At 46.6% G+C, this 24727-nt stretch overlaps 1 protein-coding gene across 1 annotated transcript in view; it reads left to right on the top strand.

The window, feature by feature from the left end:
- The window catches only part of meiob (meiosis specific with OB-fold), a 156651-nt gene that overhangs the window by 124198 nt on the left and 7726 nt on the right, over positions 1-24727 (top strand). The window contains exons 10-12 of the mRNA XM_078240979.1: positions 4400-4492; positions 9141-9294; positions 10273-10462. Coding sequence (XP_078097105.1) covers positions 4400-4492; positions 9141-9294; positions 10273-10462 — 437 coding nt within the window. The remainder of the gene's footprint in view (positions 1-4399; positions 4493-9140; positions 9295-10272; positions 10463-24727) is intronic.

Genomic DNA, 24727 nt, shown 5'->3' on the forward strand with positions numbered 1-24727 from the left:
CCAGTGCAACATTTCAATATTGCATTGATGGTTATTGTTATGGTAATAAGATATTCAGTTTAACTCCAGTTTCTGCCAGATTGTGAGTAGATGCCGAAAGCAACAATTAAATGAAGGACCAGTTGATCTGCTCTTGTTGGTTTTGGTTGAATGTTGGCCAGGATGTCAGGAGATCTCCCACCATTTCAAAGAGCTCTACATACTCCATAGGTTCATTTTAATGATGGGAACCTCAGTTTATTTTCTTAACTAAAGGATGGCAGCTCTAACAATGCAGCAGTCCCGTTACTTTACATTTGAACTCTAAATTTATGTGTAAATCCTGGAGGGATTTGAAACCAGGGGGATGATTCTCCCTAAAGTGCTGAATTGGTGGGAAAACTGTTCTAGATCACAACTGTTTTTTCAGTGCAACTTCAAACCTGAATCTCCCCACTCTGTGCACTGCAGAGGTCACAATCGTGAGTATCATTAAAAGCTCAGGGGGTGGGGCTTATTCACGCCAAAGAGCCTGAAATCGACGGGATGAGAGGGAATCCCCGCATGCGCACATCACTGGGAGATTTCTGAAAAGACTTCGCAGCATCCAGATCACTGCCATCCAATCCCCACAGACATTGCTGGCCTCATCGCTGGCCCCCACAACCCCCCCACAGACACTGTTGGCCCCCACAACCCCCCCACAGACCCTGTTGGCCTCCACAACCCCCCCCCCACAGACATCACTGGCCTCCATAACCCCCCCCACAGACATCGCTGGCCTCCACAACACCCCCCCACAGACATCACTGGCCTCCACAACCCTCCACAGACATCGCTGGCCCCCACAACCCCCCCACAGACATCACTGGCCTCATCGCTGGCCTCAAAATCCCCTCCACAGACATCGCTGGCCTCCACAATCCCCCACAGACATCGCTGGCTCCCCTCCCCTATACAGACATCGCTGGCCCTCCTCCCCCATACAGACATCGCTGGCTCCCCTCCCCTATACAGACATCGCTGGCCCTCCTCCCCCATACAGACATCGCTGGCTCCCCTCCCCCATACAGACATCGCTGCTCCCACCCCCGTCTTCCCCCACACACAGACACGGCTGCCTGCTCACCCCATGCCCCCATGGATCCAGATAATGCGAGTACCCAATCCCTCCATCCCGTGAACATATTGTCCTCGGTGCTGCCCTGCAGAGAACTTGCACAACCCCAGCTTGCGAGCATTCCCTCTCTTGAATGGGAGCCTTGAGTATTGCACCCCCCCGGATACAGCAGCTGATTAGGAGCCCTGAGTATTGCCCCCCACCCCACTCCCCCGCACCCCGGTTGATACACGGCTCTACGACAGACCGGGTGGCTGCATGGGCCCTGTTGTAGCGGGTCTCTGCCTCGGTCTTGGGCCTCCGCACAGGCGTCATCAGCCATGACCTTAGCGGGTAACCCTTGTCACCTAGTAGCCATTCCAGGAGCCTGGGCTGGTCTTCAAAGGGCCCAGGGATGTCCGACTGCCTGAGCACAAAGCTATCATGGACACTCCCTGGGTGGTGTGCATCGACCTGCATGATCTTGAGCCGATGGTCGCAGACAATTTGGGCATTCAGGGAGTGGAACTCTTTCCTGTTCACAAATTGCTGCGGCCCTGCATGGGGGGCCCGCAAGGCATGTGTGTCCATCCACTGCTCCCTGCACATTGGGAATCCCAGCGATGAAAGCGAAGCCGAGAGCCCGGACCTTCTGCTGTGCATGGCCCACATCAAAATGAATGTACTGCCCTGCCTGGGCATGCAGGGCATCTGCCGCACACATCTATGCCCGGAGGCCTCGGAGATCCCAGCTAGGTCGCCACTAGGTGCCTGGATTGATCCAGAGGCATAGAAATTCAGGGCAGCCTTCACCTTCACGTTCACAGGGAGCGGGTGGCCGCCCCTCCCCTGAGGTGCCTGGTGTGCAAGCACTTCACAAATGTGTCGCACCATAGTCTTGGAGAGGCGCAGCCGGCGACGGCATATCTCCGGAGGGCCTCAAAAGAATTGTGGGCCCTGTACCTCCTTGGCCTCAGCACTCTCCACGTTCTGTGCACCCTCTCGGGAGCCTGCTCACCCACCTCCTGGCCCTCTGCGGCAGCCCCCTGCCCTCCTTCCTGAGGGACTGGTAGTGGCTGTTCCTGCGATGATCTCTCCACACCCGCCACCTCCTGAGCCGCCTCCTCCTCCTCCGCCCCTGCTGCCACCACCATGGCCAGCTCCTTATCGAGCAAACTGAGATCCATCTGCACAGTGGGTTTTGGAAAGAGCATAAAATGATGGATTTTTCTCATTGGCTGCATAGTGCCAGCACCACCCCAATCCCTCACTTGGACCAGCATCCCCACTTGTGGGAGCTGGCAACCCGACACAATCCATGGTGCCATGTGTGGCCCGATTAGGGTTGTGTGAGATTCTCATCATGACAAATGCTGGTACAGATTATGGAGGTCAGTGTGCAGTGGTGGGCAATGCACCATTGAGCCATTGCTTTGTGTGCAACTGCAACATCCATTACAGGCATGTGTTGCAGGTCTAGGCCATAAGGCAGGGACAGACTGCAAAGCAGCACCAGATGTGTGCCCAGTGACAGCAGATTCCATGCAGTCCATGTCTGAACCTCTGCACCCCGGCCTGGAGCAGCAGCTGCTTCATCTGCTTAGGCCTCAGTCAGCACATGGTGCACTCCTCTCCCACCCCTGAACACCAGCACTCAGTTGAGTCCCTGACCACACCCCGCGGCAAGACAATGCCACTGCAAAGTGCCCTGGAGGGGAGGGACAAGCAGGACTCTTTGACGGGAACTCCCACACTGAGCTACAGCGCTGCCCTGCAGGGGAGGTCAACAGGACTCCTTGATGGGGCCTCCCACACTGAGCTACAGCTCTGCCCTGCAGGAGAGGGGTCAGCAGGACTCTTAATGGGACCTCCCACACTGAGCTACAGTGCTGCCTGCAGGGGAGAGGTCAGCAGGACTCTTTGATGGGGCCTCCCACTGAGCTACAGTGCTGCCCTGTAGGGGAGGGACCAGCAGGACTCCTTGATGGGGCCTCCCACTCTGAGCTACGATGCTGCCCTGGAGGGGAAGAGTGAGCAGGACTCCTTCACGGAACTTCACCCAGAGAGCTGTGAAAAAATAGAAGCCCCCCCCCACCCCAGATATCAGTGGTCCATGGGCCAACACATGAAGATAGCAGGAGGAAGGCCACCAGGCATCTCCAGGGCCTGCCTGCAACATCCCCCGCGCTCCGCTAGCAGCACTTACCTCCTCACGCCAGTTCAAGGCTGCCACGCCAGGTTGAGGCTTTTATATACCTACTCTGATTCGCACCAAAGTGACATCACGCCAAAGAGGTGGGAGGCGTAAACGTGGGCAGAGATTGCCATGTTGATCCCGATAATGGCATGTTAAGGTATGTCAAGTCATGCAAATCAGCAGCACACTGGTTTTCTGCACGTTCCCGGCGGCGCCGTTTTTCTCCGGTTGGAAGATGCGTGCGGGTCGTAAAAGCTCACAGGGAACCTGCAAAATGGCCGACACACGCATCTCCCAGCCCGACCCACCAGAAAAGTTGTGGGTCGTGATGGAAGAATCAGTTTTCTGACTATCACACTGACCATCATCCCAGGTAAAATCAGTGATGGAGCATTGGTTTTCTAGGGTACCTTAACTACATTATTAATAAACTACATTTCCTATCTGTAATATTAATATTTGCCATGGAGCTACCTAAATCTAAATTTAAGAATAGAAAATAACGCATTAATGATATTTTAAATAGATTTTAACCAATTTCTTTTAACCCTAAGAGCTTTGGATTTTTTTTGTTTTGTTGATTTAAGGGGTGATGAAGTCATAGATATAATGGGCGGAATTTTATGAGATTGATTTTAAGTGTCCAGCGAGCGTGAAAATGGGAGAGTTTCTGATCCATTTTTGGGCGAGATTTCACGCCCAATCCTTTGCACTTAGTCATTGAAAATATAGGCGAGACTATTTCTAGCTGCTGCAGGCAGTGGGCTGGGCTTAATGCATCAGCCTGTAGAAGGTGCTACTGCGCCTGTGCAGACACCCACCCCCCGCCAATCCAATCCCGTTGCCCATCAATGGGTGGGGCAAGCTGGTACAATGCCACCCAATCTATTTTTGTAAGGTGAGTGATATGTATTTAGTACATTCTTTATTGTATTATCACTGAATAAGCAGATCATATTTTTCTCTGTAGTGACTGGATTATGATTCACTGACAGAGGTATGATTTAATTATAATCTTTTTTTGAATTGGACAGAAAAGAACATTGTTAACCTGATATATCTAAAATAGTATGATGCAATACAAATAAATGCATTATTGGTTTGTTTTTCTTTCTATCTGGAAGACACCAAAGAAGCGAATCTGCTATATAATTTTGCCAAAGAATATGCAGAAAATGATGATGAAGATCCAGAGCAAACAAATGAATTAATAAACTGTAAGTCATTCAGTTTTATATTTGAAAATATTGGCTCTTTATATTAATCAGTGATATAAAAATTAGACAAACTATGCAAATTGCTTCATTTAAATGTGATAAGCAGCTGGATTTTGCTGTCATCAACAATGTGAGAGCACTCCCGCTGACATCAAAGTTGCCCACAAAGATTGACCGATCTCTATACCATAGATTTTCCTTTTCCCAACACCCATTTGGAACATATGCCAAGTCAAGGGGATCTCCATTCATCCAGCAATAATGATATCATCAAGAAGGGCAAACAGCTGATCACATTGAAGCTTTCTCCAGGAAGTTTGAAGCACTGATTATCCTTCCCTTTTTAATATGACTTCACAGGGTATTAAAGACTTAAAGGTGTACATGGGATTAAGATAGTGTTAAGAGATAGTTTAAGTAATCTATATTTGTACTGTGTGTGTCAGAAGTAAGATATAGGGGGATTCTCTGGGCCCGCTAGCTCTGATCGCGAATCACAATGGCCCAGAGAATCAGAAGTCGGCAGAAAAGTGGGTTTTGTGCCAAGCAACAAATCTTCTGAGATCATCTCAGGCCACGCTGCTGACCTCAATCAGGTTCCTGCCCATAGCAGGAAGTAACTCGATGCATATTCAAAACCACGGAACTAAATATAATTAGTGATCTTGCAGCCTGAGTCAAATGGCCCTTGCTATTCACCTGGCCTCTTCAGCGGAATCTGCAGCAGGCAGGCTTTCATACAAGTCCTCACAAGCAAGGATCTGATGGGTTGAATCCCAAGGGTCGAGGAAGCGCCACCAACCAACCCCTCAGCAATGAAAGGCATCTTCCCATCCCCTAACACCACGCAGGCATGAGGTTTATCCCGCCCAAACCCCTGCCCCCCCCCTCAGCCCACATTCCCCCTCAGACTCCCATTCAGCCTCCCTTCAGGCCAAGCACCTTGGCAGTGCCAACACTGCCTCCTGGCACTAACACCTTGGCCTGTTGCCTGGAGCCCATGGGGCAGTGTGTTCAGAGGCTAATCCTAATGAGCTGGCCAACAGATTGCCTGATACGAATAAATTAGCTTCTGTCAGTATAGACGCTGCTAACACCAATGGGAAACCCTCCAGATTTCCAGCTGAATTGGGCACTTAGTCCCAGTTCAGAGAATCGCAGCCATAATTTTAAGTTTAATTTGTTTTACATATTTAAGTGCTAATAACGGGTTAAAACTTAAATTTAGTTTCATGTTAAACAAAGGTGCCTACAATCTAGGTTTTCATTTCACTTTAAACTTTGCCTGCATTATAGTTAAGGTCTTACGACGTAAAAACAACTACAGGAGTAAAAATACTAAGCTTAGCAATGAGCACGATGGGCACTGGTTAGCACAGCTGCCTCATAGCCCTAGGGACCCAGGTTTAATTTCCAATTTGGATCACCGTGTGGAGTTTGCACTTTGGCACAATGGTTAACACTGTTGCCTCACAGCACCAGCGACCCAGGTTCGATTCCCAGCTTGGGTCACTGTCTGTGTGGAGTTTGCACTTTCTCCCCGTGTCTGCGTGGGTTTCCTCCGGATGCTCCGGTTTCCTCCCACAGTCCGAAAGATGTGCTGGTTAGGTGTATTGGCCATGCTAAATTCTCCCTCTGTACCAGAACAGGCGCTGGAGTGCGGCGACTAGGGGATTTTCACAGTGACTTCATTGCAGTATTAATGTAAGACTACTTGTGACACTAATAAATGAACTTTAAACTTTAGAGGCTCACACTGAAAATCAAAAGCACTTGAGCTTTCTGTTAGAACTTGGCAACCGAGAGCTAAGAAGCATACCACAGACTGCCAGTATAGGCATGAGGGACAGAAAGCAGGTGCTAGAAGCTAAAGAACAAGAAGTCCCAGAAACCAGAGAGGTCCTGGAAGTTAAAGGAACAGAAAACTGGGAAAAGAAAGTCCTGTTCAATGAAGTCAGGAGCAGAGAGAGGGAGGCTTCCAGTTAAAAACAGGGATGCACAGTACAGACCTGGAGGCATTGGCTAGCAAGAAACGAGACATCCATTGTGATCCTAAGGTTGGTGAGACCTTAATACAGCCTGTGAAGTAGTAGTGCACTATGATGTGGCTGGATACCTAAGATATAGTGTGGAATCTTGAATCCATGTGGTGATCCAGGCCAGAGGAATACTGAAAGGAGAGGTTGTAACCCTGGATGTAGATCCTTGGTGAAGATCCAAGATAAAGTGTTGCGTCGGAGAAGATTCCAAGATCTGTTCTTTGAAAGTGGAGTTTGGAAACCCTCGTGTGAAAGTCAGAGTTCCAGTGAGACTTGTTGGCTCAATGTAACAAGCATCGGGAAATTTTATGAGAAATCCACAGAAGTTGTTTTGAGTGGTTTTGTCACTTGGTTTCAGAGTGTGGTGTGTCTGACCACATTTCACCTATTAGTTTACATGGACTGTGCACTTACTGAGAACATTAGAATATAAGATTTTGTAACTTGTGTTATCCTTCTAAATCTGTATATATGTGTAAAAGTATAACTGGGGTGAAAGAGTAGAGTATTATAGTTAATATTTTCTTGTTTAATAATGTTTCATTCTTTTGTTAAGAGTTAATCATTCCTGTGACTCTACTCATCTACATCTCTACACAAAAAATAAAAGTTAAGATCTATCGAACGAGGTTCCACAGTGGGATCTGACTGTCCAGTAGTAACATTAGCTGGGATCGTAACAGTAGACAAGTCATAGAAATCATAGAAACCCTACAGTGCAGAAAGAGGCCATTCGGCCCATGGAGTCTGCACCGACCACAATCCCACCCAGGCCCGATCCCCATATCCCCACATATTTACCCGCTAATCTACCCATCCCGGGACACTAAGGGGCAATTTAGCATGGCCAATTAACCTAACCCGCACATCTTTGGACAAGTGAATATCTTAAAAACCTTTTAAAGAAGTGAAAAATGTGCAATTTTTATCATTGTACAGAAATTTCACAAAGCTAAAAATAGGTTTTCAGGCCAATGAGGCTGTTCAGCTGTAATTATTAAGTTAGTACCCTGTAAAATACCCAAATAAGCCTCATCATCAAAGTGCAATTTTTTGACAGTTTTTACAGCAAGTCGAACAGTTGGCCAAGTTCTCATCAGTTCAGTTATTTCTATTTGATTGCAATGTAGGGGCTTCAAAAGCACATGCTTTGGTGAAGCATTGAATCGTTGACTGCAATTTCTGGATTTCCACTTTAAATTGTGTGAATGCAAATTCCAGAAGTTAATATAAGTTTCAGAGAAGTAATAAAAGTGAACACTGACAATTTCACCATCATTGCCACTGCAAAGTCCAAACCATGGATTAACAATTCTTCCAATTAGTATACAAATATTAAATTCTGATTTTAAAGGACCACTCTTTGATTTTAGATATATTTGAGGTTGCATTTTTATCAAACACTTAAGATGTTGGCCAATACAATTACCGTCGATTTTGCAATTTTGTAACATCTTGATATGGCAGCTAGTCTTTGAACAACATCAAGATTACATGACATAATGTGAGATATTTTTCCACAAATACAACAAAATTGAATATATTATGCAGGAGAATCTAGCCAAAGAACATGCGTCAAATAACAAATGCCATAAATGACAAGATGTTTGTGATTTTATTAATGTGATGACAGAAATACTATGCTTATGAAAGAATATTAGTAAGGGGTTTATTGAATACAAACGGAATCCAAAATAAGCTACTGCCAATTGGCAGGAACAGTCTGACATTAGGGATCTCATAAATGCAAGCACATATACACCAAAAAAAAGCTAATTTCTATCCCTGGATATTCTGAAACTGTAGAGCAAGCAGAACTTGGCCTTCTCACTCCTGAAGGAAAGGTTTTGGTTAATATGATTTAACTACTTCCAACACATGCTTAAGTAATCAATGAAGAGTTGAAATGAAGCAACCGTATGCTTGGAAGCACTAGTTTTTGTTGTGAGACAGATTCCATTATAGATGGTAGCTAATTTCTATGTAACAAAAGAATGCTGCAAAATTGATTTCTTTATTTGTTGACTCCCACAAAATATTTTTTACAATTTAATGCACGTTGTCTTTTGGACAGAATTACTCAGTAAACTTTATAATGGCACATTTTTATTTTACAAAAAACATACAATGAAAGCGCATTAAATAATTTACAATAAATATTCAATTTAATTCCAAGAACTTGTGATCTTGATGGCAACTAAATCGTTTACACTTTGCTTCTTATAAAAACACAGGGATAATTTCTGTTTTCATTGTGCTTCTAGCATATTAACAAGGTCCTAAGGTATGTGCTAATAAAGAAAATAATTATGTGACTCCAGTTAGTGATTAAATGTGAGATACCCAAGTTGATACCACTATTTATTTGTGCTATTTTGTGCTATTGCTATGCAATTACACTTATTTGTACATTTCTTTGAAGTGTCTTGTGATGCACACATTATAGACGTTTTACTTAGTAAGTAAATGGACAGCCAGCATTTTCTCTTCTCTATAGAACTCAGTATGAATGACTTAGCTGTAATTAGTTGTGGGCTGGATTTCTGTATTGTGCATTCCTTTTACTTATGTAAGAGAGGAACAGTTTACATATTTTCATTGGTTTGCAGTGCATTCTATTGTGGATGTGTTCACTGTGCAGCAGTTGAAAAATAAACTAATGGACAAAGTCGGCAAGTCAGAACCCATCTATGGAATCATATATGCGTACATTACTATGTTTAATATTGATTCTGACAATTCAAAGATAATTAAATCTAGATGGTAAGAATGACATTATGCACTTTAAATGTGAATATTAAAAATGGCAGAAACAATTTTGCTTGGTGCTGTATCAAATGTAAATGTTGTCTGTTCAATATATAAAAGCACAGTTAGGACTAAGGAAAATAATATTTAGTTTTACTGTTTTCTTCACAAAAATATTTATGACAATTTTGCTAACCCATCAAATCTGCACATTCTCCTGTTTGTGTATATCCATTTCATGTCCTGGGTGGAGTTAGCTAGCTTGGATGTTACTGGATATAGAATTTATCCTATTGCCAAAACAATTTTGCTAAACTTGAAGATTTCTTCCCAGTAGAAATTACAATGTAAGCAAAGGCTGTAAAATGATGCTAGAATGAAAAAAACATTAAGGCCTGAATCTTCTGATATTGGGAGCTGCGATTGACTCAACTTAAGCTGCTGTTGTGCCTCGGGGCTCTGAGGAAGTCCCGATACACATACAGGTACATATGCCAAAAGTTTATACTCCTGATTTCTGGTTTTACCCTGCCGCAACTGCAGCACAATTCCCTACAATATGATATGGCCACATTCATGCAGATGTGGGCAGTTTGTGCTACACTGTTCTGTTTTTACACTGATTTACTTAGAACTGTTTAGCAGGTGTAAAGCCTGCTCAGGAGCAATGCTACAAGTAAATAAGCTGGAGTAGAGTCCTCTGAAGGAACTGAAAATTATGAAAGCAGAATCATTACCAGTAACTGCTGTCCAAAGAAAAATGGGAATAGTGGTTATGATCTGAAATTGTGGAACTTGAGTCCAGAAAGTTGTAAAGTGGCTAATTGAAAGATTAGATGCTGTTCTGAAAGATTCCATTGAGATTATTTAGGACAGATGTCAGGATGGAGTAGGATGCAGAATTAAAATGGTGAGCACCAATTGTAAAATTATGCTGTATTCCAATGGTATTTGACAAGAATCTTAAAATGCATAATTCTGTGTTTATCAAAGTGGCAGATGCAGATTTTTGATCGATATTGAATCAAATGTATGCACAAATCCTTCCTGTTCATCTGGCACAATGAACCCTTCAAGTATTATCACCAGTTTTGATTTCTGGGTGGATGTGTCTGACCATACAGGCACTCTTCAGTCATGCAACTTAACAGGGAGCACAGCTGAAAAAACTCTTGGCTACACAGTAAGTATCTGGTGTTTGAGAGTTTTTGATTAAAGTTGCAATATGGGGACTGATATTGTTTTCTTCAACGTCCTTTACTCCAGTGATTCTCAAACTGGAGTATGAAAATAATTTTTTTGTGATCCGTGAGATAATGTGAAACATGAGAAGCACATCTTAAGAAAATATCTGTTTACTCAAAGGTATTATTAAAATATTTCCTTTATGCTACACTTTCATAGAAACATAGAAGAAACATAGAAAAACTACAGCACAAACAGGCCCTTCGGCCCACAAGTTGTGCCGAACACATCCCTACCTTCTAGACCTACCTATAACCCTCCATCCTATTAAGCTCCATGTACTCATCCAGGAGTCTCTTAAAAGACCCTATTGAATTCGCCTCCACCACCCCTGACGGCAGCCGATTCCACTCGCCCACCACCCTCTGTGTGAAAAACTTACCCCTAACATCTTCCCTGTACATATCCCCCAGCACCTTAAACCTGTGTCCTCTCGTAGCAGACATTTCCACCCTGGGAAAAAGCCTCTGAGAGTCCACCCGATCTATGCCTCATGTTATAAAGATATGGGCAGAATTCTCCCAAAAACATTCTAAGTGTCAAATTTGCATGCGCACATCCCTGTCCCCGGGGACATCACTGGCCTCCCCTCCCGACCCCCCACGGACATCACTGCCCCTACCCCGCTCCACGGACATCGCTGGCACCCCAACCCCCAGTGACCCGGACATCGCTGGCACCCCAACCCCCAGTGACCCAGATATCTCTGCCACTCCAGTGATCGGGACTTCGCTGGCACCCCGTTTCCCCCCCCCCCCCCATTCCCTTGTTGAACGAGAGCCTTGAGCATTCATTTCTGATCAATCAGGGAATTAAGGGATATGGGGAGCAGGCGGGTAAGTGGAACTGATTCGCCTCAGATCAGCCATGATCTTGTTGAATGGCGGGGCAGGCCCGAGGGGCTAGATGGCCTACTCCTGCTCCTATTTCTTATGTTCTTAGTACACTCCCTGGACACAGTATCTTGTTGAATAGAGCCAATCAGCACCTTGGGAGATGGCTAACCCTCTATTGAAACCAGAATTCCTTTACATTTCTCTCAAGGATTTTTTACTAATGGGCCCATGACTGAGCCAAACTGATTGCACCTGCACTCCCCTAACAAGCTGGAACTGTGTATAAGCTGCAATGATGGACACACAGCCAGTCACACCAGGAAGCTGGCTGGAAAGAAACCTGCCCCGAAGTTCTCCGAGGCTGACCAGGCCCACCTGCTGGATGCAGTGAAGGAGAGGCGCCAGCTGCTGTTCTCCACTCAGAGGCATTGCCCAAGGGGTCATGCCGCAAATGCATTGTGGAGGGAGGTGGCAGCTGCAGTTAATGCCAGGACCTTGACACCTCGGTCCAGGGAACAGTGTCAGAAGAAACTAAACGACCTTCTTCAAGCAGCAAGGGTGAGTGTGCATCCCATTCTGAAACCTGTACATGTGCCCTGGATCTGGCAGGGGGAGAATCAATGCCCAGAATGGTGACCGGCAGCCAGGTCGACGTCCGGCATGCAAGTGAGCATCAGCTCAACCCTCTTCCTAAGTCTTCTTTGAAGTAAGTGCTATGCTACATGGACTGCTTTCCCTCCCTTCCCCAAATGTGTGTTCTTTGTTACAGTCCTGGACCCTGATGCATCAGGCCCTTCAGGTATCAGCAGCCCCCCTGCTGCTCATGAAGAAACTCCCCAGGATACCTCAGACAACACCTCAGAGAGAAGCCCTGAAAATTTCTCCGAGGACAGCACGAGTGATTCAGCACAGGCATCAACCACACAACCCACCAACACGAGAGACTATCACAACAGTGGGTCATTTTAGTGCTGAGGCTTCTGGGTCACTTCCTGGTGAGCACACCACAGCTGCTAATGAACATTGGGTGGAGGCGGGCATATCCGAGGGCTTGGGCACACGAAAGTCTGCCGGAGGCGAGGAATCAGCTGGTCCCAAGCCAGATGCCGGGCCTCAGGGTTCGTTCCTTCCGAAGCTGGTGGAGATGCACCAGAAAACCCAGGGAATTGTGGATGGGCTGTCAGCAGCCAGGCTGCGACTGCAAGGCTGTTTAGAGGAGTCAAACAGATGCTGTTGCAGGAAATGGTGCCGGCACAGCATGGTAACCAAGCCAACACTGCAAGGGTGGCATCCGCACTGTAAATACTGGGTCAGGGATTAGGCCTCATGGGTGACAGGATCCAGGCCATCATGGAGACAGCGGGCCATGGCAGAGACACAGCAGGCCACGGCTGAGGGTGTCGCCGGCATCCAGGAGGCACATCAGTCTGTCATGGATATCGGGAGCATGTTGGAGACATTGTTGGTCATGGCTGGGACTCTTGCTGTCTTTCTGGAGACACAGCAAGCCGTGGCTGTGGGCCTCAACAACTTAGCCCAGTCTTAGAGGGCTAATGCTGAGGGGCTCCAGAGCTTTGCTCGCTCACAGAATGCTACAGCAGAGGGGCTCCAAAGCTTGGCCCAGTCTCAGAGGGCCGGGGCTGAGAGATAATAGTCCATGCGGCAGACGTATCTGGGCCTCCAGGACTGGCAGGACCAGGTGACGCCGGAGCTTCTGGAGCTCAGTCCAGCTACCCCGGCATCCATGGAGTGTCCCTTGGGCCTGTGGGCACCTTGAGGGAGGAGGAAGGGCCTTCCACCCAGGAAACTTCGGACATCCCAAGATCTTCCGATTTCACCCCCTTCCTCACACCGGGGCATCTTAGGGCCAGCTGGATGAACAGTGTGGCACAAAAACATCAGTGTCATCTGCTAGTCAGCCAGGGCCATCCAGGTATCGGCTACCCAGGGACAGCCGCCAAGAGCATCACAGGCAACGGGGCCTGGATCACAGCTGGACACCTCCATCTCTGATGTGCATCCTAGGGTAGCACCTAGAAGAAGCAGTAAGCCACACAAGATTAGAAAGTTATAGGTACACTAAGTGGGCACGGATGAAGGTCAGCAGTAATCAATCTTTTTGACTAACCAAATAAACTAAACTAAATTAACTAAGGGACAAATTAAAAGAGGCAGCCCTCAAAAAGAAATAAAAACCAAAGAAGAAAGGAAACTTAAAACGTCAAACTAAAATGTGATTAAAGGGATCGATAATACACCCCAATCCCTGCGGTGGGCACGGAAGGCTTCAATAGTGCCCTCGGACACTGCATGCTCCCTCTCCATACCGAATGCCCGTGACCTCATTCGGCCTCTGATATTCGGGTAAGCGTTCTCCAAGGTGGCCTTCACGACACACGACGGCGCAGAGTCGCTGAGCAGAAACTGATAGCCAAGTTCCGCACACACGAGGACGGCCTCAACCGGGATATTGGGTTCATGTCACACTATTTGTAACCCCCACAGCTTGCCTGGACCTGCAGAGTTTCACTGGCTGTCTTGTCTGGAGACAATACACATCTTTTCAGCCTGTCTTGATGTTCTCTCCACTCACGTTGTTTGTATCTTAAAGACTTGATTAGCTGTAAGTATTCGCATTCCAACCATTATTCATGTAAATTGTGTCTTTATATGCCCTGTTTGTGAACAGAATTCCCACTCACCTGAAGAAGGGGCTTGTGTGGCTTTTTCTACCAAATAAACCTGTTGGACTTTAACCTGGTGTTGTTAAACTTCTTACTGTGTTTACCCCAGTCCAACGCCGGCATCTCCACATCTGGATCTATTTATGGCAAGTTTGGCCAGGCCCAGGAGTAGGTTCATGGGGAGGTCTTCCGCCTTCCCACCCCCCTCTGCACTGGGTGCCTGTAGATCAGGAGCGTGGGACTGAAGTGCAAACACAACATGGTTTTTAAGGTAGCTAAAAAGAGAGTGCAGCTTATTACACTCAACATAGACATGGTTCACAGACTCCACAAGATTGCAAAAAGGGCATGTCTCTTGGGAGCCCGTGAACCAGTGCAACCTACAGTTGTATGGGACTGCTGCATGCACCATCCTCCACCCAGGCCCCCAAGATAATGGGGGAGGATCCCTCCGCAGAGGGACCTCCAGTGGGGACCTCCACCGCCTGACAGCAACAAGGTGCGCCAAGGTGTATCCGGGCGGTGGGCGAGGGCAAGGTAGTGAAAGGTGTGCAGCAGCAACGCATACTGGAAACTCATCCATGCCATGGCAAAGGGCACGGAGGCATGAGGTGGCTCAAACCATGGGGTGCCTGACCCGGGAATGGAGGTCTAGGCTTGGGGCCAATGTGAAATTCCATCTGAGCAGGGTTACACTCAGAAGGGATTCCACCACACAGTTGAGCCTCCTCGAGACCACGTGTAATTTCAGGTCCAAGCAGGATCGCTCTAAGGTCTTGGATGACACTGGCCGTGAGCCGGAGGTCAGCAGTAGATCAATTGGTTCTACTGCAAAAGCAATCTCATCAATCTGAGGGAGGGGGGGAGTGGGTTGTTGGGGTTGGAAAAGGGGAGAGACAGAGGTTAAAGAACTCTGCTCGCCCCCCCAGCCCAGCAATACACATTCCCCAAATTCCCTCCACATCCCCCCAGCAACACACACACCCCATACGCCCCCCCCCCCCACAGCCCCCGGCAACACACACTTCCCACACCATCCTCCACAGCCCCCCAGCAACACACACTTCCCATACCCCACCCCATAGCCCTCCAGAATGGCAGCATAGCTCCCCATTCCTCCCCACTTACAAACACACACCCACAATCATACAGTAATGGCCCCAGACATTGCTGCTTGACAAGTCCTGAGGCTGCAGCACTGCCACTTCAGAGAGTTTCCAGCCCATTCCCCACCAGCAACAATGCTTGCTGCTGCCAGCACTAGGATCCAGAATCAGCGCTAAAACCCAAGGTCAGCGTTCTGACCCGGGTTCTTGCTGAGAATCTGAAGTCGGACCCCGTGAGCAACAACAGCCCACCCCAACCCAAAGCACAACATGGCCACCACGAAACCCACCCCACCCCGAGCAGCACGGAGCAGTTTGCAAGCAGAGACTTAACCTCCTCACTCACCCTCACTACTCAAGCTCCTGAATCTGACTTTTATACTTTGTGTTTTCCTGATTGATTCCAGCTGCAGCAAACAAAGCTGTTAAGGCAAGTGAGCTGGGACGATTGAGAGTGAAGCTAGGTAACACTATGACAAATTCAAAAAAATGCAAAGTGCTGTTTCGCCCGCTTTGGGCGAGGTCCCAATTGCTGATTTTTTTTTTATTGATAAAATGGGAATGGACGCAGAAATGGAGCACATCATGCCTGATTTTACGACTTTATTCCGCTGCAAAACGGGTGCAATGAGGTTGTAAAATTCCACCCAGGGTCTAGGCTAACTGCACAAAACACTTTGGAGTCTTTGGCCTGAGTCTTAACAGTCCGTAATAAATTTAATTAGTAATATCATTGAACAAACATTTAAGATAATTTTGATTTTACATAGTATTACTAGCTTTCCTGGGTAAGGGTTATTTCTCAACAAATTCACCCACAAGTTTACAGTGTTGGGCACAAGTGAGAGATCTGAGTTTGATGATCCAGCTGCACTGCCAGTCATAGTCCTCGATTAGAGAATTCCATAGTGTTAGTGAAGTTACCTTGTAGAAGGAAAGAAAACTGCATCCCCTATGTATATGTCCTGCTTGTTCAACCGTCCAATTGTATATGTATTTACAAGTTATACCACCTTTGTAAGAGAAATTAAACAGAGCATAGAGATGCCTATTATGATTGTTGCCAATTGTTATGGGGATTTCTTTAGAGGATTCCATGAATAAGCATTTAATGATTGATAATGCCCACCACCATCATCTTAAGGGCAACTAAATACTGGCCATTTCCCACGAATGAATAAAAAAAGTTATGATTAAAGTAATGTTTGCACTGTTAACTATGTATATATCAGATAGGATTCAAAATTATGTCTAGCTGGCAGTCATTATATACATACAAAATAAATTAACAATAGTTTGGGCTATTTTCAAAATTCCAGTACATTGTTTGGATGTTTGTTCCCAATTCCACTACTGCCCACTGGTGGTCAGGACTCTTAGTTGCTCAATTCTGAATAAGTTTCCATCATGTTTTTAACATTTTGTATTTCAATAAATTGTTTTATGTACATGAGAAACAATTTACAGAATTCTTAACCATTCAATGAAAATAAAAGCAATACCATTGATTGGGACATTTTTTGACAAGTTTCTTTAATTGTTAAAAGTAAACAGAATCATGTTAGTTCTTTTAACTTGGAACATTGTTTTTAAAATATTCTGCAGTTCTGAAATGATATACTTGTGAATTTTTTGCACAGAAAAATAACTCCTTGTTTTTGCACAAAAAGATCTAATATTAATTAGGGTGCAGTCATTAATAATTTTAACCCCATACCAATCCATACATAGAATATTGCATTTTTTGTTTCAAAATACATTTCATAGAATTCTTACTGTGCCATTCGGCCCGTTGAGTCTGCACCAACTCTTCAAAAGAGCATCACCCCACTCCACATTCTATTCCCATAACCTTACACATTTACCATGGCTAATACATCTAACCTACACACCTTTGAACACTAAGGAGCAATTTTAGTATGGCCAATCCATCTGTTTGATCTTTAACTTTCAGCTGGAAATTTTGCTTATGTACGTATATAAAAATTGTTGTGTTTTTAAAAAAAATGTAAAACATTAAAATATACAAACGTATATTTAAAATTTTCTGATTTAGATTTCAATAACTCTAAAAATGATGGGAACCTAAATTATATCTAAACCATAGAAACCCTACAGTACAGAAAGAGGCCATTCGGCCCATCAAGTCTGCACCGACCACAATCCCACCCAGGCCCTACCCCAATATCCACCCACTAACCCCTCTAACCTACACATCTCAGGACACTAAGGGCAATTTTTAGTATGGCCAATCAACCTAACCCGCACATCTTTGGACTGTGGGAGGAAACCGGAGCACCCGGAGGAAACCCACACAGACACGAGGAGAATGTGCAAACTCCACACAGACAGTGACCCAAGCCAGGAATCGAACCCAGGTCCCTGGAGCTGTGAAGCAGCAGTGCGAACCACTGTGCTACCGTGCCGCCCCCATGTTCTTATTACTTAGCACATTGGCTTCATTTTCATATCGATACCAGTGTTACCCAGTCATAGCCTCTCACTTTTCTTGTATCTGTCCTTATTTAAAACCTGTTTCATATCTGACTTTCCTCAATTCTGATGAAAGGACATCAACCTGAAACATTTGTTTTGTCTCTCTCTCTCCAAGGATGTGCCAGGATTGCTGAGTGTTTCCAATAATTTTTGTTTTTATTTTATAGAAAATACTTAGTTGACACCAGAAGTAAATATCAAACTTCACAGATTTAATCTGTATTTCATCAATACATGTCCATAGAACTCTTTAGTGTCAGTTTTTCAGTAGACTTGCTCTCATCGAGGGATTCTCACACACCTAAGACCAATCTATTTTTTATCAGATCATCTTTTAGCTGTCCAAATTCACATGATTCTACCAGCTGCCTTACTGCCCTCACATACCATTCAATGATCTTGTTTTTATTCTGGACTCCAGTTTTGAATACGTAACATTCATATGTAACATTCACTCAGGGTTAAAAATGTGCATTCAAGCTTTCAAAATCTCTACTGTCGTTTTTCTTTGCGTGTCTGTTAGATTTAGAGTGATATTCACTTTGTAGCAGTCCTCCCACAGTAGTTTTAAAAGTGTGATCACTTATTATTTCACGCTTGTTCATTACCTCTTTGTTATCTCATAGTTTTTCTATTGTAAGTGGAAAAACTGCCAATTTTGCCATGTTCACTGTTACTGGAGATGGAATTGGAAAATTTACTGCAGCCATTTATATTCACTCAGTAATTTTCTTGAAGTCTATGCTTGTGCTTTGTCCTTTTGTGCCTGCTTGGGTAGGTCCTCACAGACTTGGCACCTCAAAGGACCCCTCTCCAGGTGGTGATGGTCATGGAGGCCCTCAACTTTTTCGCCACCGGGTCCTTCCAGGCCGCCAGCGGTGACCTCTGTGGGATCTCCCAGTCCTCTATCCACGAGTTCGTCTGCAAGATGGCAGATGCCCTATTCGCCCGAGCAGGCCAGTACATCAACTTCAACTTGGGCCAGACTCAGCAGGAAGCCCAGGCCGTAGGATTTGCCGCCATCATTGAGATGCTGAATTTGTGCAGGGGGCAATTGGTTGTATGCACGTCGCCCTGCTGTCCCCAAAACATCATGCATCACAGTTTGTGAACAGGAGGGGGTTCCACTCCCTGAATGTCCAGTTGGTCTGCGACCACAGAATGAACTTCATGCAAGTGTATGTATGCCACCCTTCCAGGCAGCGTGCACGATAGCTACATCCTGAGGAGCTCTGACATCCCAGTTTTTCCATTGTAAGACCAGCCTAAGCTGCCGGAATAGCTCCTGGGGGATAAGGGCTTCCCGCTAATGACGTCAATGCAGAGGCCGGAGACCCAATACAATGAGCCCCAAACTGCCACCCGGTCCATTGTGAAGTGGTGCATTGGGCTTCTAAAGATGCAGTTCCGCTGCTTGGACTACTAAGGCAGGGCCCTCCAGTGCAGCCCCCTGATAGTCTCCCTCATCGTGGTGGTCTGCTGTGTGCTCCACAATCACAGCAGCGGGGGGACTTCATAGAGGAGGAGGAGGGCAACCAGCCAGATGCCCCTGTGGAGGAAGAGGCCCAGGAGAAGGTGAAGGACGAGGAGGAACCTGGGGATGGACGACAGGCGGCAGCAAGGGTATGTATGGCAGGGCAGCAAGGGAAGTCCTCATCACCACAAGGTTCTTAGTCTAGGGGGCATGCAGTGTTACCGCAAGAAACCCCACCCCCAGTACTGCAACCATTCTCCCAGACCCCCAAAAAAACCTTTTCCGCACTCCCATGCCCTGGTAACACCAAGGTGTTAGGCCTGAGTTGGCCGTGTTAGCGAGGTAGGACGGTGATAACTCGCCACAATGTGATACTGCCCTGGTGCAGAATGAGTCAGACTCCTACCTGCTCTCTGCATGTACACTGGCGCCTCGGCCCACCACTGGGGTGCCATGCCAGGTTGTGTGACCCAGTGGGCTTGCAGGTCACACACAGCTAGCATTGTTTGTCCTAAGTGTTTGGAATGCCATACCAGTCACTAGTATGCCATAGACATTTGGCTAGAAGGATCACATTCTCGGTGGGCCAAAGTGCCACCCTCACACAGAATAATGGTAACGGTCATCCCTCATGGGAGGTGAAACACACATATTAGTCACAGCTAACGGAGTAATAATATTTATTGGTAAAACTAACAGTGCAATAACATGAGATGCTGATAGTTAACGGTGTAATATAACAGATGGATGTGATCGTTGACAGTGCCTAATTCCCTAAACTTATGCAGTCCATCACCCATGCCTTCTTGATGATCCTACAACTTCTTTATTTTACATAGCCTAGCACTACATCAATGTGTCCCCACCTGCCCCCCCCCCCCCCCCCCCCCCCCCCCCCATGATGTATATCATAGGTGGAGGCGGTCAGCTGCTTCCCATGCCCCGTTGTCTGTGCTACCCTTGGCGGATGTCCCCTGGAGTGCTGGGACCTGGAGAGCCCTGGCTGACTTTCTGGTGGCACTGGAGTATCCGTGCCATCCTATTCATCCTACTGCCCTTGAGATCCATCGGAGTCAGGAAGGGGAGAGTCAGAATGCCTTACGACAGATGGAGTCTCCCGAGTGGGAGGCCCCAGCACGGGCTATAGCCCTTCCTCCTCCCTCGTGGTGCCAATGGGCCCTAGGTCACTCCATGTTGTGGCGGAGCAGATGGACTGAGCCCCAGTAGCCCGGCGTCACCTGGCCTTGTCAGTCCTGGAGGCTTAACTGCATTCACCCCGTGATGTGTTAGCACTCGGTGATGGTTGTCTGAGTCTGGGCAAAGCTCTTGATACCTGCAGCAAGTGCCCTCTGAGACTGGGTCAAGCTCTGCAGCCGGTCAGCCATGGCTCACTGACTGAGCCATGCTCTCGAGGTCCACAGCCATAGCCTGCCATGTCTTGACCATGGCCCACTGGGTCTCCAGGATGGTCATATACCCCTCAGCCATGGCCTGCTCTGACTTGGCCATGGCCTTCAGGGACTCAGCCATGCCTTGGACTCTGCCACCCATGGTGACCATTTCCAGCCCCGGGTTTTCCACTGTGGATGCCACCTTGCAGAATTGGCCTGGATATCACACTGTGCCAGCACTATCTCCTGCACCCAAAGATTGTGGGATTCCCCCCTGCAGCCTCACAGTTGCTGTAGTGTTGCTGACAGTCCCTCCTCCATTCCCCAGCTCTGCTGCTGCATCTCCAGCAGCTTAAGGGAGAACTAATCGCAGTGGCCTGGCTTGTGGCCAGCTGATTATATGCCTCTGGCAAACCTCCACATGCTAGAGGCCTCGGACGTCCCGCTTTCACCCAGTGTACATCAACAGCTGTGTCGTGCGCACCAGAGAGTGACCCAGAAGCCTCACCACTAACCTGTCCCAACATAATGATAGTATCTACACTGGTAGATTGTGTGCTGGAAGCCTGTGTCGACTGACTAGTGCTGACCTCCGAGAATTCCCCTGGCCCTTTGAGGTTTCCTCCGAAGCTGTTGTGAAGCATCTTGGTGGGAGGCATCTTGGTGGTGCCAGACAGACCGGGTGTATTTGGGTCATTTTGTGAAACAAAGAACACAAGGTTGAGTGCAAGGGAAGGACAGGTATCTGGGCAGTATGCCACTTGTAATATGTCAAACGAATGAAGATTGGCGGTTGCTCACTTCTATGTCACAGGTGGACCTGGCTGCCGCCACGGTCCTGTCTTCCCCCGCCAGATGTTACCGGGGTGCTGCCAGAGGGGTTCGAGGCTGATGCTAGCAGTCAGGTGCTGAAAGACCACGAGGTGTCAGGGTGGATGGACATGACATATGGGACCAATGGCAGGATAGGATGGAAACTCACCCAAAGTGCCATCTTCCTGTGTGACTGCCTGTGTGTCTATTGTTAAAGCTTATATGGAGCTCTCTCTTGTTAGGGGAGTTCAACAGCAGGCCGTTTGGGCGAGTCACTTACTGCAGGCTGCATTCTGGCAAGAATCACTTGAGGCAGTATTGTTGCAATAGGGGGGTGAGCCATGGGGAATTCTGCAGGGGTGCTGATGGGGGGGAGTGGGAAAGAAGAGAAGTTTGCAGGGGTAGTGATCAGGGGAACTCTGCAGGAGTGGTGATCAGGGAGGAGGGTGGTGATGGGGGGAACTCTGGGGGGGTGCTGATTGGGGGGAAGGGGTGGTGATCGGGATGGGGGAACTCTGTAAGGGTGCTAACTGGGGGAAGGATGTGGTGATCGGGGGAACTCTGCAGAGGTGCTGATCGGGGAACTCTGCAGAGGTGCTTATCGGGGAGGGGGGATTTGGGGGAACTCTGCAGGGATGGTCTTGAGACCACCCGTGATTCTTGCCGGGGAGAACGTCGACCGGCGAGGTATTTAAGGTAAGTGAGCCCAGACATGTCATTAATATTTAAATCAGCTTTGCAATCACCAGCAAAACAGAGCTGGTACGATCGGGGAGGCAGGCACGAACCTGATTTTGAACCGGAGCTTACCAGCTCACCTTGCCAAAAGTCAGGCGCGACAAGGTCATAAGATCGCACTGTACATGTTATGAGCTCTATTGCCTAGAGGCCCCTTTACTATGATATTATTAACTAATCCTGCTTCTTTGCACATTACCAAGTCTAAAATAACCAGTTCCCTGGTTGATACCAGCATAAATGCACAGAATCCAGGGTGGAAATAGGTTAGTTCAAGTGCTAGCTCATCTGAAGGTGAGGTTGCATATAGTTCTGCTGCAGAGGATTTACAGTTGGGGACTTCAGAAGCCTTGACCATGGAAGATGGCCGATGGATGTACACATCCAAATTCTTGGTACACGAGAAATGCTGTTGGAAAGGATGTGCATGGGGCTTGGCACGAAGCATAAACCCATCCTTTCCAATATGGAATAAGTGATCACCTCTAGCACATATTGATGCAGCGTCTGCTGGCCAATGTGACAGTTTTCATTGCAGCACAAGTAGCTAACACCAAAAAGCTGAGTACTGGAATCTCAGACTACTGTCATGGAAGCTCATCTGGATATCACTGTTCAAAGGGGTTCCAGGGCAACACAAGCTGCCACAAGAAGAGCAATGGTGTTTTGGGTGATATACTAACAAACAGAAAGTAAAGACTTGGGATTAATGGTGAGACTGCACCTAGTAACTGTGTGAGTTTTGGTCTCCTTACTTAAGGAGTAATATAGTTGCATTGGAAGCAGTTCAAAGAAGATTCACTAAACTGATCCCTGGGATGAAGGGGTAGCTTTATGAGAAAACATTGAGCAGTTGGAGTTTAGAAGAATGATTATTTAAGATTCTGAGGGGGCTTCACAGAGTATATGCTGAGAGGATATTTTGCCTCATGGGGTAATCTAAAACTCAGCACAGTTTAAAAATAAGCTGTCTCCCATTTAAGACTGAGATGAACAGGAGTTTCTTCTCTCAGAGGGTTGTTAGCCTTTGGAATTTCCTTTCCCAGAGAGTAATAGAGGCTGGGTTATTGAATGTATTCTAGATTGAATTAGACAGATATTTGATCAACAGAAGAATTAAGGGCTATTGGACAAGGGGTGGTGTGGTGGTGGCAGTTGCAGACAGGAAAGTGGAGTTTGAGGCCTCAAATCAGCTCAACTGCAATGGGCCAAATGGCCCACTCCCATTCCTTTTATTTATGATTATCAATCCATTCTCCAACAGGTCAATAGGATCATTGATTGTTTGCCCCGAGAGAGTGACAGTGGCTCCAGGAAACACAAACTTGCTGTCTTCTCTCAGAATGACAGCATTCTGACTCACTCCGTTCCACTCCATCACTGTTGATACTGTTGTGTCTCAGCCAGCCAACCCGGACAGGTGCAGCCTAGGCCAAGATGGTGTAGTTGAAGCCAAATTTTCAAGGCCCAGAGCTGCTTGAGGTCAACCTCAAGGTCATCAGCAGTCTCTCCTGTTGAGGCTGAGCATCCTTCCTCCACCTATGCTACAACCACAGTGGAAGCTCTTTAGGTTTCGGAGTTCTAGGAAAAGAAGCATTAAGGAGTGCACAATGGTAATTAGTTTAATTGTGTATGCATTATGTAATGAGCAAATTTTAAAATTGGAGTAGCAAATGCATTTTCTGGTGGTTTATTTTGTGTTGTTGGAAAGAGGATGATGTAATTGTGATGGAAGATAGGGAGTGTGATTCTGTTGTCGAATGACCTACTGCATAACTAATAGTAGCAACAGCAGAGCTGGATATGCAACTCGACATTCAGTAATTTGAGAAAGTGTGCACAGGGTGCCAAAGCACAACTCACACACTGCTTGTCAAGTTCATGGAACTCTTCTCCAAACTCTCTTCTGGCAATGCCATAGTCAGATTTGAGGAACATATCCTCTTTACAGTTGCCTCTAGCTTTAGCTTGCAATTGCCATCTTTCATGCAATAAAATGAAAGACTGGAGTCAACCAAACAAAAGCTGTAATTTGGAGGAACTTCAAAAATAAGTAATAGTAGCTTTGGATGAATTCTAGTCAAACTGTGTAAGTAAATACCCAGGGAATGTGTGAATATAGAGCATTTTTCGACACTTTGGATTCTCAGTTATCAGCTGATATATTTTCATTGCATATGACTTTGTTCAAGCATTATGTTTAATTAGCATAAATTAGTTTGTATTAAAGAATCACAAAAACAGAAATGGAGGAGGCAGAATTAAAGCAACAATTGCAACACAGGCAGCCCACCAGCTTCACGCTGTCTGCTCATTTCAATATGTTCAGCCTGAAGCCAGCGCTAACCATTGTGTTGATTATAAGATGACTGCATCAGCAAGGGACCAATATCATGAGTGACCACTTAAGCTTAGCCTGCTCTGCTTAATGCTAGCCTTAAAGGCAAGATGTGTCATAGCTGCATGCTGCCAGTCATGCAGGAAGCAAATCTAACCTGGGAACATTGATGATTAACACAACATGGGAGAGAGCAGATGCCAAGGGTTTTGAATGCTGCAGCAAGAGCCTTGCTGGAGGGGATGGAAAGGAGAAGAGAAGACTTGTGTCCCACAGAAGGCTTCTCAGATATGCACTTAGAAGGCAATGAGAGCAGATCCTTTGAGG

Source organism: Mustelus asterias, chromosome 23 (genome assembly GCF_964213995.1).
Source record: "Mustelus asterias chromosome 23, sMusAst1.hap1.1, whole genome shotgun sequence".
Lineage (NCBI taxonomy): Eukaryota > Metazoa > Chordata > Chondrichthyes > Carcharhiniformes > Triakidae > Mustelus > Mustelus asterias.